The following is a 17,785-nucleotide window of genomic DNA, read 5'->3' as shown; positions in this document are numbered from 1 at the left end:
CCTTGTTTGTACCTTTTGGAAACAGACTTTTCAAATAAAAAATCTAAAAGCTCTCTGATGCAATCAATGTTACCGTCTCTTGAATTCTGCTTAATCTTTTCAATTCCAAGAAAAAAAGAAAGATGGCATTTTATGGTTACATTCACAAAAATGATGTCTTTCAACAGGACTCTTTAGATTTTTTTCTATAGCACTTCTATGTTTCTATGATGGTGTTTTTTTTTTTTTTTTTTTTTTGTGCGCTTCTGCAGATTACTAAAAAAACCTTCACAGATCATGTTTTCAAGTCATTTCAAGGTTTAATATGACATGATATAAAGCGCTGGTCTCTAAGTAGGTGTGTTTTTGATTTACTTTCAATTAGTTTATTATTTACTAATTCAGATCAGCTTGTGGATATGAACTGCATGAAAACGAGAGACGGGTTTTATCTCATGAATACCACAATAGGCCAATCATTGCACAATGGAGGGACTGCCTTCTTTCATATGATTTGTACACTTTTCATATGCCATTTTTCAGAATATTGTTGTTTTATTTTTACAGTGGATTTTTTCTCATAAAAAAAAATAATAATACACCTGGCATAGCTTTTCTTACATTCACATATTCAGTACATGTTATGGACACAAATTGGCCCAGTTCATTATTAGAAAACACCTCAATGCCATGCGTGCATCTTGTTGCATTTTCATAATAAGTTGTGTATTGAAGCAATTTGCATCACCATTTAGTAATTCAGTCGTCTGTTGCCATGGCCAACAGGTGGTAATTGTCTCATCCACCATTAGCATACAGTATTTCTCAAACCGCTTTCCTGATGATAAAAGCTCCATTTAGTTTTCTTTTCAGATTTCAGCAGAAGTGGGCTAGCACTTATTGAGACAAAGTACTTGATGGATAATAATTGAGACATTGAAAGGTAAGGTGTGTATGTTCAACATCTACCATGAAGATTCTTTTCTTCCATGCTTTCTTGCTTTAAAGCACTGAATCTACTAATTTTTTACTTTTTACATTTTCATCTACATTTTTTTTTATAAGATCCTACCATTTGCTCCACTAATGAAGGCTTTTTACTTTGTGCAGAAACACGAGTGTAATGTGACATTCAGGCTGCATGAGTGCAGAAAAGAACGACAGTGTGGGTTCATACGCATTCTTACGTATTTTAAGAGGTGGCTAATTAATTGGAATTCGTAGGAATGACCACACCTAACCCCTAAACTAAACCATAACTGAAATCTTACAAAATTGTACAAATGAGGTCATACGAATCTCTATGAATTAGCCACCTTATTAAATACATACAAAAAAGCCATGAGATAGCATTGGACATTTATAATGTTATATTGTTGAGCACCAAATTACGATGATTTTAGAAAGATGACACTAAAGAAAATTCTGCTAAAAATTTTGATTTGCAAAATTTTTAATTAATAGATATATTACAATATATCTTTAGCAAATGTTTTTATCAAACATTTTTAGACATTATAAAATACATATTTATAAACCTGACACTATTTTTGTTGTACCTCTTTTATTGCTATTTTATTAGTTTATCAGCGATGTTATATTCAAATATCTTAACACTCACATGCCAAGTCATGAGACAAGGAAACTAGTGTATAAATTAAGTTGGGAAACTTGCATTACACTTGCAATATTTACAATGTTGTCTAGTTTTATATCGCCAGCAAATAAGTGCAAATATATAGCAAATATTCAATAAATAATTAGCTCTAGTCCACAGCTCTTTCAACACTGAATGAAGGCTGACAAAACTACTCTGAAAATAGCTTCACAAAATAGTATAAACCATGACAACAGACTACCACACATGTGGCATAAACCACAAACATAGCTCAAAATAATTGCTTCAATTTGCTTTCTCTTTGCTGTACCACTTATTAATGTGTTTTTATTTATATCAAACACATATAATGTTTAGCTCATTTGAAGCAAGCATTTAGCCTACATTTATACACGGCAAATGGCACTCAACAGTTTCTAAAAGAGGAAAAACAATTACAGCTATGTTATTGTGTTACAAATTGAGAATATATTAGCAGTGCGTAAAAAGAAGAAGAAGAAGAAGAAATCTTGGTGATGTCTGAACAATCTGGCCCATTCATGCAGCACATGCCATGCCTGAAGCCCGGGGATTTACACGATCAGCTGAGCGCAGCTTCCACTACAAGACGACATTGTTCTCAAACGAAACGCCTCTTGTTTGCCTTCAAACTCTGTTGTGCGACTTATCAGAGAAGCACAGCTCCAAATCTCCCTCTGAGCTTGCAAACTGAAATCAGTGTGTGTCCATTTCCTACTGCTTACTGTCAAACAAGCACAATGTTTGCCCAAAACCCCTTTGAAATGCTGGTTTTCAGACAGACAAGACAGCACAGGCACATGCAATTTAAATTATTACAAATATACTGTTCACAATGACACTTTAATGATAATGATTATTATTAGCAGTACACATTTAATGTTAATTAGTAGAAATGTCACTTGATCTAATATTTTGTATCTAATGCAATCACATATATTGTGATTCATCACTTTCGCACCTGTTTGATGTAGAACCTTTAAAGCATCACAGCATCAAACATGGACTGAAGGCACTTCCTTTTCAACACTTATCTTCTCTTCCTCATCACTGAAATGCATGCATGTGAAACAAACCATGGCCCACTTTCTTTGAGGCTTGGAAATCTTTGTGGTTTGATAAGAATTGCTGCCTGTACCTGTATGAGATGTGTTTCTTGTTTTCCTTGAACATGAAATTTGTCTTGTTACCCTGACAACTGCAAAATCAACCAAGTAAACTATAGTCACATGTTTATATACTGACGATAATATTAAAGTTGTGTTCTGTGGAAATGGAAGTACTGACCTGAAATGGGTGTAAATATAATGTGTATATCATTTGAAAGTTTGTGTGTGTGTGTGTGTGTGGAAAATATTTAAATGATTTTATGCCCACCAAGGCTGCATTTATTTAATCAAAAACACATTTAAATATTCATATAGTTAATTGTATTTTTAAAATTCAACACATATTTTAAAGTGTAATTTATTCCTTTGAATAAATTCCAGCAGTCATTAATCCAGTATTCAGTATCACATGAACCTTCATAAATGATTAAAATATGCAGATACCATTTCTTATTATCAGCGTTGACAAGAGTTGTGCTGCTTAGTATTTTTGTGGAAAACATGGAACATGTTTTCAGGATTCTTTGATTACTATAAAATGCATTTGTGTTAAAAAATTAGTTGGCAACATTGAGCACAAATCACTTTATGGAAAGTGGAACTCTGAAGCGCTAAGTAAGAGTATTCAGCGAGTGAAAATATACATGTGCTAAACTTATATTTAGTCTCCAACTCACACACTGGTGAGTAAAATTGGAGAATGTGTTAGCCATTGGCTAATACTAGACATAATTTAGTCGCCCAGAGTGAAGATTTAGTCACACTAGGGTTGTGACAGTAAGGGAATTTTCCCACGGGTTAATCGACGTGCGATACCGGTATCACAGTGGGGGCAGTTTAGTCTATATATAAAACATAGACCTTTTATTAACAAAACAAATAAAAATACACCATGCTATAGGGCAGGCTGTGCCTAAAATAAAATAACAAAATAACTTAAAGTACAAACTTACAAATTCTAAAACTAGAAATAGGCTAAGAAAAATATAATAAATAAGAATAACCAAATAAATAAGAAATGTAGAATGTTTTTTAGCAAAAATAGTAAGAAAGCTTGGAGGCACGGCATATACCTTGATGTTAAATAAAATAAATGCATTACACAATGTTTAAATAAAGTAAAATCAGCAAACAACGTGGAACCAATTAAATAATAATAAATAAATAAAAACTTCACTTTAGATAAAAGGACAAAGTCAACAGGCTTTTCAAAATCCAAAATATTGCCAAACAGGCGCTATTGCATTTCGTTTCAAAACTAAATTATCCATCATCGCCTTGTCTGTCTCATCTCAGTCTTCTTGTCAGTCAGCTCACTGGATAAATGAAATCTGATCTGTTATGCAACTGTCGTTCGGGCACGCTGCATTTTTGCAGCAGCATTCAGATTTTAATTATAGTGTCTGTTCTGTTCTGTTACTGAACTAAATTATTTGTATTACTATAAAACATCGAAACGACGATGGGGGTCAGTGCCGTGGTGGCCAAGCAATATTAACACCGTCTATCACAGCAAGCCTGGTTCGCACAGAAGAGTTATTTGGTTTTACACTCTTTTTCCATCCCTTTCTTCCCTACACATACAAAATAAAAGTTATTATGTTTAAAACCCTCCGAGCACTGCTCACCTGCTGATTATATTGTAAAAGCTGTGGTCACAAACAATATAAAACATAACACGTTTCCACACACGCATATGCTTTTTTTTTATTGATCCAGTGGTTTTGTGCACATGCTGCTTTCTGGCACATAACAACTCAGCCTTCTTATTTGCTTTTCCACTTTAATACATCAGTGGTTTTGGCTTGCCATTGGAAGGCCTGAAACCACAATAAATCACTCTGATAATCATCTACTTTTTACTTACTAAGCCATAGGGGAGATACATGCTTTTCCTTAAACAATTGTGCAGTTCACTTATATGAAACAATTGCTGCCTGTGGCCATGTAAACTAAGCATGTAGCGAACATAAATTACGGTATGCTTACTTACCTATATAGAGAGAGGAGTCTTTCTTCCGAACATGATCGTCTATGTAGGACACACCCAGGGGCTGAACAGGTGTGGCACCAATACCCAGCAGCACCTGGGCTCCAATCAGAAGCAGGTACATCATGTTGGTGTTGGCTCTATTCCCACACGCTTCATCAGCTTTAGAGGTGTTGGAGCACACGTCTCGCCCCAGATCCTTGCTCCATGTGTCTGTGATCTTGTATTGACTGGCGAGGAATTCTGGTAATGCAGAGAGCAATGCTCCCAGAGCCATGACAATGCCACCGCAGCCAATTAACCTAGGGCGGTGGGCTTTAGCACCAAAATAACTAACGAAGAGAATGAGGGCCAGGTTGCCAACCTCAAAGCTGCTGGCGATGACGCCCACATCAGCGCTCTGAAGATTGAAGCGCCGCTCCAGTGTGGTCAGCACACTCACCTAAGAGATAAACAAAGCAGAATAAATGGCAAATTCTGTCATGAAACTCAAATTGATGATATTGATGATATTAAAGCGTTTAATTGGCACAAGCTGATTGGTTCATGTTGTATATGCAGCCAATGAGCTTGCTGTTTTACATTTAAATGGTTTATTAGCATTCACAAGAGCAATTCACAGTGTGCTTTCAGAGTTTCTCTGAAACCTCCACCTCCCCAGCTCCACCTGTATAGATTCTCTGCGGATTATAATATATGCTATTTGTGCAGCAGCAGTACAGTATGTCTTAAATACTCACAGCATTGTATCGGCGTTATGTATTGGAAGTAGCAAGTTCCTGTTCTTGTTTTATCATTTCATTCTCATATCTTTTACCATGCTAACAGTTCCTGTAATGTAATTACTGTAATGCCAATCTAAAATAGTTGTATAATATCACCATTTCACATATTACTGTATCTGAACTGGATGAAAATTCTATTCAGCACAGGTTGGTGTTCAGACAGCGTGACTTAAAGTTTTAAGGCATTATAACTTTTTAACTTTGTAATTTAGTTTAACAGGATTTTTAACAAAAGCATTTTTTAAAGAAATCTCTTATGCTCACTCATAGGCTGCATTTATTTGATAAAAAATTCTGTAAAATATTAATTTCGTGAAATATTATTACAATTGAAAATAATATAAATGTGTATGTGTGTGTGTGTGTGTGTGTGTGTGTGTGTGTGTGTTTAAAAAATCAATTACTCCTGTGGTGGAAAAGCTTTATTAACTAAATGTATTACCATTAATTCAATGTCACAATATCTTTTAGAAATCATTCCAATATGCTGATATGAAGCTCAAGAAACATGTATTATTATTATTAATGCTGAAAACAGCTGTGATGCTTAAAATTTTGTGAAACATCGTAGACCTTTACTTAATGTATCCTTGCTGAATAATAGTATAAAAAAACCTATTGACCCCAAAGCTTTGAACAATATTATATATAACTGAATATAGCTCCTATAATTTATTTTTGTTTTTATCTGTTTATTTGTTTTATTTGATATTGATACTAAACAGCCAAAGGCGGGCATCATACAGAAGTCAAATTTGATTCTAAACAGTGTAATACCAAATGTAATCTAACCTGCCCTAGTGAAAATACTAAAATGTATTTGAAATACATATATTACAAATAAATGTACATATTTATGCACTTAATAAAAAGACCCTGCAATTGTACTTTTGGTATACTAAACTGGTATACTTAAAGTTGGGTAAATTTGAACAACTAATTTTGTACTTTAATTGTGTGGAAGTAGTGTTAAATTCCAAGTCAAGACTTAAATATATTTACTAAAAAGACTACAAATGTATTTACCAAAATATTTTCTATATTTGATTGTGCTAAAGTGGAACTATAGCATGTATACATTTTAGGCTAAATATTTAGAAATTTGAATTGTTTACAAGTAGTACTCCAAGTAAAGTTGAATTATAATTGTTATATCAGTAAGTCTCGAGTGATATGCAGATTTGACCTATATTTACTAAGTAATAAATGTATTTTAAATATATTGTTTTTTTTTTTGTTTTTGTTTTTTTACAAGGGTGAGAGGTAACTTGATGGTAAAGATAAGCAGCAAATTTCAAATAAAGGAACTGTTTTCACTTTCACTACTATTTAACCTAAGGTGAGAAAATGAGACATAGTAAGGGAACATGGAAATGGGCATGTCACATTAAAGTAATCAAGTCCCCAAACACATCTATTCTAACAAGTGACAATAAAACCATGTCAAAGAAGACAACTAATGACCCAGTAAATAATGATTTTGAGAAACGCTTTCAATCTGTGAAAACATGAACATGCTACTTGTCACACATTCATTATAGAGGCCTATGACAAAAATAGCTAGTGAAAGTCAAAAATGCCACCAGGCAGCCTTGATAAGCAATTGCAGAACTTTAATGAAGCAGCTTTGAGCTGGAGCACCACAAATATGGCATGGCGGTGAAAAGAGCATAGTATTGAGGCCACGCTCTTTACTATAATCCTATTTCTCTAGAATAGGCCTCTCTCAGATGTGGTGTAGTGCTCTTTGCACATCTCCCCATGCTGCACTACAGATTCCTACAGAGTCGGTCATTTTGATTTGATAAACAAGATAATATACATGGATTCTCTCAATTAGCTACATACACATTTCTCTGAAATACTTGATTATGATTGGCCAATCGTGGCAGTAAGCAACAATATGATAACAAATATTTATTTTCCTCATTAGTCATGTAAAAAGGAGTCATTATTAAAATAAAATAAAAACTTTAAATCTCTTAGAAAAAAAAACCTTTCTCTCACTCTTTCAGTTTCTATAAAGTTGTTAATGCAAGTCTATGGATATCCAAAAAGGACAGAATCATCTGTTCATACTTTTGATGATGGCTTTGCTCTACCACTCTATCCAGTGTTATTTATAGCCCTCTTTGTGAATCATGGATATTCTAGTGTCATCAGAACTTCTGAATAGCACAGCTCAATGGGTGGACTAATATAATTGTGCAGTGTGAAAAGGCACAATTTCTGTTATCATATCATCTGTACTGTAAATTCTGTACAGAGGAAGATAAACAGTTAAAATGCATGTTTTGAGTAATGAGTTTATTATGAGCTTTAAGCAGAGCAGTTATGCTGTTGTCATAAATGTCTGATAATTCAGATTGCTTTAACTGAATTTCCCATAGTTAGTCGTTTGCAAATGAATTGTAAAGTAACGTGGACAGTCTGGCAAACTGCTCTATTGTGTGCAGAACTGTTGTCTGTGATACATTTGCAGTAGATTTTTTATAGTAATAAAATAATTTAGTTCAGTAAAAGAACAGACACTACGATTAAAATCTGAACACAGCTGCTCAATGTAGCGTGCTGAATGACAGTCGCTTTTATTTTACATCAAGGTGTATGCCGTGCCCCCAAGCTATCTTATTCGTTTGGCTAATAAACGTTCTATGTTACTTATTTTTATTTGGTTATATATTATACATGTTTACTTATTTCCAGTTTTTTATAGCATACCTATTTAAACTATGCAAGTTAATTGTTATTTTATATTAGGCATATTATTTTTATTTGTTTTGTTAATAAAAGTTCTGTTTTATATATAAGCTAAAGAGATTTTGACGTTGCATTTTGTTGTTGCATTCAAACAATTGACGGCGAATTGCGCTAATTCGAGTAAAATGTGCAAGCTGCTTTTACAAGCTATTTAAAAGTGAAGGAAAGGGAGGAAAAGAGGGAACGTAAATGCCCCCACCCCCACCCCCACGGTCATACCAGTATTATCACTGTTGTCACACTTCGATTAACTGGTGGGAACATTTCCTCACTGTCACAAACCTCATTTGCAGTCTGTTAGAAGCCTGACTTGAAGCTGTCTATAGTAGTGTTCTCAGTTAGTAATATGAAACATGCAAAACACTTCTCACTCCCTTACTGTTAAACTGTTGGTATATGACTTAGATAAACTGCAAGGAACATAGTAGGCTACTGTTCATGTGTGGCATCACAATTTGAATATCAAAGCTACTTGGTCAACATTCATAATCATTCTTCACATTTTGAATATTGTTCTTTCAAGAAGGTTAGAGAAGACTTTACTATACACAGTCTGTGTTAATGTATATGGGTCTAAAGTTATGTATTCATCAAAATGAATGAAATAACAACGGAATCTTCCCAAAAATATTTCCATTGTGCCAGTACAGAACTATTTTGAGACCTGGCCTAAAAGTTACTATAAAAATAATTTGCATGTTTCAATCTCAAGTTATCCCAACATTAGCAAGATTAAATTTAAGAGCTCATAATGTCAAGTGACAATCATGGAAACAGGATTTAAGCTTTAACACAGATTAATAACCAAACAGTGTATGTGTGTTTGTGTGTGTGTATGTACACACAGTCAAGTTTGAAAACAGGATTTTTAAATGTTTTTAATGAAGTTTCTTAAACTCAGCAAGGCTGCATTTCTTTGATCATAAATACAATTTTTTATTGTGAAATATAATTTCAATTTGAAATAAATATTTTCTATTTGAATATTGTCAGGAGTATGGACTGTTTTTGTGTTTGTTTTTCTCCCCATGTGCTCCCCATGACCCACGTTCTCCCTCTCATTTTGAGTAGTCATTTGATTATCCGGTGTCCCGTTCATAACCCCACGTCAAGCCCTGTATTTAAAGTGTTGTCTGTTAACGTCTATACCAAGTGCTACATGTGTGTTACCCTGTGTTTGGATGATTAAAGACTGTTATTTGTGAAACTCCTTCATCTTCGTTCTCCAAGAAGAACAAATATATTTTAAAATTTAATTTATTCCTGTGATGCAAAGCTGAATGCTACATGATCCTTCAGAAATTATTCTTACATGCTGATTTGCTGCTCAGTTATTATTGATGCTTGGTTATTAATAATGGTTCTTATTAACAATGTAAACAAAGTTCAGAGTAAAAACTTCAAACAATAGCATTTATTTGAAATAGAATCATTCGTAACATTCTAAAAATTTCTGGTGTCACTTTTGATCAATTTAATGCATATTACCTGAATAAAAGCATTAATTCCTATTAAAACATACAGACCCCAAACTTTGGAAATGGTAGTGCATCATGATATCTGCATAAATTTTAAGTAGCACAACTTTTTTGTTTTGTTTAATAATAATACGTTACATAGCTAAAAGTTGTATTGATAAATTATTCTGTCACAATAATCAATATATCAACTTATCGCACAGTATATGTAGATGACCTTAATAATTTTTGGTGATGCAATATATTGGCAATTAGATTTACATCAAAATTTATGTCACCATGTTTCCTTGTTGCATTCCACCTGCGCCTGTGTCTTTTGCAGCTTCTTGCACATTATGTGATGTAGTCATGAGCTGGTAGTTAAAAATTGCTTCTAGAAAAAAAGTTTCATTTGCAAGTATGGCCTTGTTCAGGGATATGTGCCTTTGTGCTAAGTGGGGATTGTGTTTTTCACCAATAGTGTGTACTCTTAATTTACAGAGAAAAGAAGGTCAGGAAAATATCTAAAGATGGAAAAATCTCCATTCAAGTTCTTTGTGCTTTTTTATATCTACTTGTTACATTGCACTTTTTGTTAGAAAATGTTTACTTACTATTTATTAAAGTTTTTAAACGTATATCATATATTGATACTTAATTTCCATTGTCATTTGAAAGTGTCTAGGTATAGGCCTTCTTGCATTATTATGCTGTTATATTAATATTATATATTCAGTGGCATAGAATGGTCTTAAAATGACAATAATATTGCTTATTGCAATTATTTATTATATATAGTTTGTAGTACATTTTTAGTTCTGTGAATCCAGTCAAATCTTTACTAATAAGGGCACCAAAATATTGAGAAACAGATTTCAGAACATCTTGCATCTTTCAGAAACTAAATCTGATGCTTAAAAAAGCCAGTGTGAAATAAATTATTAGTGAAGAAGAAGAAGAAAAACTTTTTCATTTTAGTCAAGCAAATTTTTCCTCTCGATTGACTTTGTGTGTGTGTTCTTGTGTACTATTCACACTGGCTCTTGCTCAAATGCCAAGCCCAAAAATATGTGCCAGCCTACTAGTTCTGGAAGCATGACGAAAGGACTGGGACAGGCCACATCCCCCATCTGCCTCCACTTTCTGCCTGCCTCAGAGTCTCTGCCAACCTGCTGAAACCTGTTGACTGAATAGCTGGATCCCTCTGCATACATCAGTGCCAGTGGCACAGCGATAGGGCACATAGAATGCCACCTTAATGCCAAGACACATTCAACATGCCAGCAGTGTCAACTAACGCTAAATCTCTGTCGATAGTCACACCCATCACCTTCTAATCCCTCAGCATGAAACCATATTATTAGGAACACTATGAATTATCGAACAATGAGACAAAAAATGTCTATCATGTTATAGTTGAGTCAAGTTGAGCTTACATAATAAATGATGACAAATTCCTGAGTGCAGAACAACCAGTCTGTATCATTCAAGCGTGAAATGGTTTCTAGAACATGTGCGCTAGCAGGCATCCTCTAGCAATCTGTGTTTGATTTCCAACATGAGAGAGACTCAGCATTGCTTTATCAGTATGATAAGAAACAGAACAACCATAGTACTTGCACTTTTAATTGTTTTTCTTTAAAAAGAGGGTGGACTGATAGAAAGCAGTGATTGACTGTTTTCACAAATTAATTCTTCTGGGTGCGGCGCAAAGCTCTTTTATTGATTTTATACTGTAGTGATGTTCTTTCAAGCAGTTTACACTAGTAAACTGCATTAGAGACAGAGTAAAAACAATATATTTGTTTAAAAAATATTGTTTAAAAGAATATAGAACATTAATACATGACAGATTTCAAAGAATAAAAATAAATAAATTACAGTGAAATATCTGGCTGTTCCAACTGCTAACAGCGTCCAACACAACGTTTCAAAAGACAATGTGACGAGAATATAAATGAAAGCTGTCATTTACGGTATCAGCCCAGTGTTTGCTGACAGGCAGAGATTGATTTTGAATCCTGCTCCAACCACAAAATCACCCCTAAAGAAACAAGGGATTTAAAGTCATATGCACTCATTTTCGGAAGCATTAAAAAGTGCATATTTAAAGTTGCAATACATCCTTTCTTCTGTATTGTTAGGTATCCGAGTGTAAAAGATTATCAAAAAAGAAAAATGTAGAATGTGGACTTGGATCTATGCATCAGTTATTGATGGATTTTGAGATGTGGCCGTCGCACTAAAAAGTGGATATAGATGAATAGAGAGCTGCAGGGATGAATTCTTTTTGTAGGCCAACACCTGGAAACAAACTAGCATTTCATTTTAGCACTTTGAGTTTTATCGTCCAGGAGTGAGGTCAATAGTTTTTTTGAACGTGTTTTTAGGTAAATGCTTGAAATGAAGTCAGTGTGGTTGACAGAAGCTAAATATATTTTTATGTTTTATTCCACAACTTAAAAAGCTCAGGCCTGGGGATAAACATATGAACTGACACATGCAAAGAAATAAGTATGATGTGTCAAACAAGCCACTGATTCAGTCTGTGAAATAAGATCTGTGGTTAACACATGCTCAGTATATTTTCATGTTTTATTCTACTACATTTATTACATCAGTAATACTGCCTTGTGATATTTTTACACACAAACATACACACATTAACATATGCCTCACACAAGAAGAGTTTCTTTGAGTGGGGAAGGGCATGGCCTTAAAATTAAAGGTGAAGGACACAACATGTCGCCAGTAGGGGTCACTCATAAGTCATTATATAAATACTAAACAGATAATTTTGCTGAAATACATGATATATTGCTATGGGTGTTGCACTGTGATACACAGAACCATTAGGTAAATATACTGTAGCTGTCGACCAATCAGAATCTAGGACTGGAACTAACCGTTCTATAAACAGGAACATTAAATATCACACCAAAAAAAGTAATCTCAGGTACTCTGTATAGTCCACATAATGAACACAGCCTCCTTGTGTTCATTATCATGCTCTTGCAAACTATTTGAAGTCAAAATTTTAGGGAAATACTTTTTAAATATAGTATGAAACATTGACATTGAAGTCATGCGACTGTGGTGTAGTTCATTTATAGCCTACGTTTAGCTTTTTACTTATTTAGGCTTCAACATTAATAGAAGTTGGGTTTATTTGTAAAGATGATAATGATAAACAAAATCATGCTGATCACAAAGTTTAGTTTTTTTTTTTTTGTACTGTAAAGTCTGGTAAAAGTAAAAATTAAATGCACGCATGGATGAATCATCCACTGCAATTTAGAAAAAGGAAAGGGTGAATTTTCATAGCATGCCTTTAAATGGTTATTTGTTCCTAAAAGAAAGATAATAACTATAGAAAGACTACAGTGCATCGTTTTACATCACAATTAAACTGACCTTTTGAGACTTCTGCATCTGAAGCTCTACTTAACAACACTTATTGGCTTTTATCTTATTGAAACAGCTAATCTCCCAGGAACCATATTGGTAGTCATAAATACACAGTATACAGCCATCTACATGTTCTGTCTACTGCATTAAGTACAAGCAAACTGAGTTGGCACAAAGTAAAGCATTGAGGTTAGATGAACCAGATATATTTGTTTGGTTATGTCACGTGACATGTCTGCCAAAGGACATTTGCAAACACTGCCCCAGCATTTTTGCATCTCAGTCAGAGTACTTAAATATATGCATATTGAGAGCTATACAAAGATGTGTGCATGTTTTGAGTGCTTTTCAGGAGATTAAAAAAGGACACAGTCTCTCTTTGCACATGGGGGAAGTCCAGACTGCCCAGAGTCAAGCTCGGGGCTGAGGCTAAACATAGGAAACTGACACAATGCCCAGGAATGAGTATGATGTCTGAAACAAGCCACTGAGTCAGTCTGTGAAGGAGGGTGGAGACTCGATCTCAAAATGGACAATTACAGCTGCTTCTGAGATAATCGAATTGAATCATTTGGAAATTACATGGAAAATTTAATTAAATGTTACTACATGACCTGCGGGCTGATAAACTCTATTCTATTTTTAACTTTGAACAAATAAAGGTGGATTTGAACAAAACATTATCATGTGGGAATACTAAATATACATATAAATAAATAACCCATGAGTCAACGACCAGACGTTAAACAAGCACTCCGAGTATACAAACTTCTACCGTTTCACACAAATGTTTGCTTCAGTTAGGCATATTTGGAAATATTTCGAAGCAATCTGAAGGGCTGGTTTGTCTATGGAAAAAACCCCCAGGGAGGATAAGTTTAGTTTAACGCTGTATCTCTCTGTCAAAATAAATCTGGACAATCTCTGAATCTTCCAGTCCCACAAACTTTTCTTTTAATGGCAAAGTTGTGTTGATTTGGTTTCCAAACATCAGAATTTCCATAAGCTGGGAACAAATCCAGTCCACAACAAGTGTACCCCTTTGAGACTGTTCCCATGATGTATTGTGGCTTTCTGGCACAGAGCAAATGATTGTTGCTTTTCCAAATATGGTCTGAGCGCGCACAGATTTCAGAGACGTCCCAAGGGTACGGAGGACATGGCTGGACAAATATCTTCCTTATCAAAGATGCTATAGAGCGGTGTCCAACTCACTGACAGCAAGCGATGTGAGAATTTTCTTTTAGATATTGGACACTACAAGCAAAGCAGAGGCAACTGCAAAGCATCACTGTTGTGTCAAAAAAGCAAAGAAAATGTGCATATTCGCAAAAATATGGAAGAGATTCTAGCTCCCTGTAACACTAAGGGGCAAATCTCTCAGATATCTAAAACAGATTGTTGTTATCCTGGATTCTGTTATCTGCATCCATAATTATTTTTGCAGAATAGCACCACTTGTTTTGTCAGGGATTAAAGTATGCCAATTAATTAATAAAACCTTTTTTTTCATGCAAGATTTTTACAAAGCCAACTGCTGTGCTGTATTGTGAACAGTCATTCAAAATAAGAGGAACGTTTCTGGACCGTCTTGCATGTTTGCCAAAATAAGCACAAGATAAAGACTTTGACATGCTCCCTTTCAGTAAAAAAAAGAGATTATCATAAAAATATCTAAATATGTTATTTCCGTCCTGGATTCTGATCCATCATTATTCAGCCTCCATCATTATTTTTAATACATAGCAACACTTGTTTTGAATATATCTTTTAATGCTGTAATTTAATACATTTTTCTAAATACATTTCCTTATTTTTTCATTATGTTATCTTTACATATATGCTGCTGCATAATATTTGCTGTACTGTTTTGTGAATTATCTTCATCATGAGGAGAGTTTTTTTGACAATAAAGAATTCTGCAACCTTATTTTTCTTTAATTTATCGCTGAAAATTGTTCTAGTCTCTCTTGTTAGTGAACTAGTGCGAGAAATGTAAAACGATTTCAAGTGGACTCTGTCACGCCGTTCCACATTCCAACCGGCTTACCTCCGTAAAGTGCATTGGTGTTGCAGAAATATACAAACTAACAGTTGTCTTATGCTTTCTTCATGAATTATCCTACTTTTGAATAAAAGCAATATCACACCCACAATCTGAATATCAGCAGATTTGTAATCGTCCACTTCCAACAGTACTTCTGCTTGTGTGATGTTGTTTAATTGTGCTTTTATTGATGTAGATTTTAAGGATTAGTTCACTTTCAAATTAAAATTTATTTAAAGTAATGCTCGCCTTGTATTTCCAAATGTGGAGAAGGAGGACGGTTCAAAAGTTGTTGTGTGTTCAGTGACACATATTCAGATATTTTGTAACTGGTGTTTGACTTAAGCCCTGTTCACACCAAAAATTATAACTATAAATGTAACTATATTAGCGTCAAAACCAGCCAACGATATCATCTGTTTATTCTAAGCACACGCATGTCTGTCACATTAAAGGGTTAGTTCACCCAAAAATGAAAATAAGCCCATACATTTCTCACCTTGAAGTCATCCTAGGTGTACAGTATTTGACTTTCTTCTTTCATACGAATCCAGTCAGTGTTATTTAAAAAACTTGTCTTTGATCTTTCAAGCTGTTTGATGCAATTCAGCAGGTGTCGCACTCAATCGGTCCATGAGAAGTTTAATAGAAAGCGAATCCATTAAAAAAAGTGTCTCATGCAGCTCCGGAGGGGTGAACAAAGGCCTTCTGTAGTGAATCGATGCGCTTTTCTAAGAAAAATATCCATATTCTAAATGTAATAATCACTTTAATCTAGCTTGTGCTCACTGTTGTAAATCAGAAGCAGTCCTGGGGGAAAGTCATATACACCTAGGATGAGTTCAGGGTGAGTAAATTATGGCTTAATTTTTGGCTGAACTAACCCTTTAAACCCTCGACCTCTTCACAGCAGGATTGTTTCAGACTGGCTGTCAGTTTTTATCGTTCATCAGCTGAAAAAAAAAAATAGTTTTGAAAGTGATTCCAACGATATCGTCTCTCTGTGCCTTTATCTTTATTTTTAGAACTATATCTTTATCGTTATCTTAATAATTATCATGCTTGGTGTGAACGGGCCTTTAGTCTTTGCACGTTCGACTTGTAAACACTGAGTCTGTACTTCCGCCTACGTCACGCCACTTTTCAACGCGAGTACGTACTACGTGAAGTCGTGGACCCGCATCGCAGAGCAGTGCAAGAAGAACATTTCTGTTTGTAAAGCATTTTTATTTTTTGCAGAAAACTACCATTATCGTTTCGCTAGATAAGACCCTTATTCCTTGTCTGTTATCGTGTAGAGCCCTTTGAAGCTGCACTGAAACTGTAATTTTGACCTTCAACCATTTGGTAGCTGTTGAAGTCCACTATAAAGAGAATAATCCTGGAAAGTTTTCATCAAAAACCCCAATTTCTTTTTGACCTAAGAAAGAAAGAAGTAAACATTTTGGATGGCATGGGGGTGAGTAAATTATCAGTTAATTTTAATTTGAAAATCCTTTAAAATGTCTCATGTAAGGTTATCTGTAATGGGCATGTACTGGCCCACAGTTTACAATGCAATTTATTTCTCTCAGCCTGACAGCTATAATATTCTGTTTATGTCTGCTGAGGCAGCTGCTTTATTGCATGAACACTCAGTCATGTTCCTTTTTTTCTTTTCTTTTTTACATATTTTCTTTGAACTTAGGGCATGGCATGTTATAGATATAATGACTGAAGATCATTGTAAGATTGTAACCCACATCCGTGTTTCTCGTCATGATGTTTCTCGAGTGCAGGACGTTTAAGGTTAAAGAAACGGATTAGCGTAAACCAAATAAGTTCAGCAAGTTCAGTAAGAACAGACAGTCACTCCCAGAGCCTAAAGTGTAAAACTTATCCAAAACAAAAGGAAAGCGTCGCTTTACTTACCAAGTATGCGCCCACTGTGCCCTGTGCCAACATCAACGCACATTCCGCCACTAAAAATATCTTAATATTTGAGAAACATGAGGGCTTTTTCTTCATTTCATCCCTCTGAGAGTCCTCGGAGCTCCTCTGCTTTTTCACCTGCATCCTGAGCAATCCAACAGCCTCGAAACGCAGCGAGAAACTATTGTAAACGGAGAGTAAACGCTAAATCAAGCGTGTCTTTATTTATCTGTAGCACTGACTGTTGTTTACAGTCAGACTCTGTGCCGCGTGATAGGTTGTACACTTTTCATTGAAACTCCGCCGATGAATGAAGCCGAACTAAATTCTCCTCCTGTGCACTCTATCGCGAAAACGGAGAATAAAACGTCTCTGGGTTTTACCCCAAACATCTTTCTTTCCCTCTGAGACTGTCCGAGCTCCCGTCGTGTTAGTGTTTGCTCGTACTCCGTCACCATCGCTCTGGTCCGCGTGCTTGATTCTCCGCCTCAGTCATTATGACTGATATATCTTGTACAGTATACACGACACATACCTCGGTAGAGGCGCTGTGCAGCATCATAAGCTGAATGCTTTACTGATTATTGTATTCATAATACAAGCACATGAATGGCAGGTAAACTGCATGTTTAAAACAATTTCTTTCAGTAGTTTTCTGGGTATACACAACACTGACTTTGAAGCCCATAGCACTCAATTACGT

General features: G+C 34.9%; 1 protein-coding gene across 1 annotated transcript in view; it reads right to left on the bottom strand.

Moving 5' to 3' along the window:
- Positions 1–17,584, bottom strand: part of slco3a1a (solute carrier organic anion transporter family member 3A1a) — a 49,148-nt gene extending 31,564 nt beyond the window's left edge. The window contains exons 1-2 of the mRNA XM_026257257.1: positions 17,083–17,584; positions 4,718–5,156 (exon numbers count right to left, since the gene is read on the bottom strand). Coding sequence (XP_026113042.1) covers positions 4,718–5,156; positions 17,083–17,226 — 583 coding nt within the window. The 5' untranslated portion in view covers positions 17,227–17,584. The remainder of the gene's footprint in view (positions 1–4,717; positions 5,157–17,082) is intronic.
- Between the last annotated feature and the right edge of the window lie 201 nt (positions 17,585–17,785).

Source organism: Carassius auratus, unplaced genomic scaffold (genome assembly GCF_003368295.1).
Source record: "Carassius auratus strain Wakin unplaced genomic scaffold, ASM336829v1 scaf_tig00214259, whole genome shotgun sequence".
NCBI lineage: Eukaryota > Metazoa > Chordata > Actinopteri > Cypriniformes > Cyprinidae > Carassius > Carassius auratus.
The sequence above is the reverse complement of the archived record's forward strand: the minus strand, read 5'-3'. Positions and strand labels throughout refer to the sequence as shown.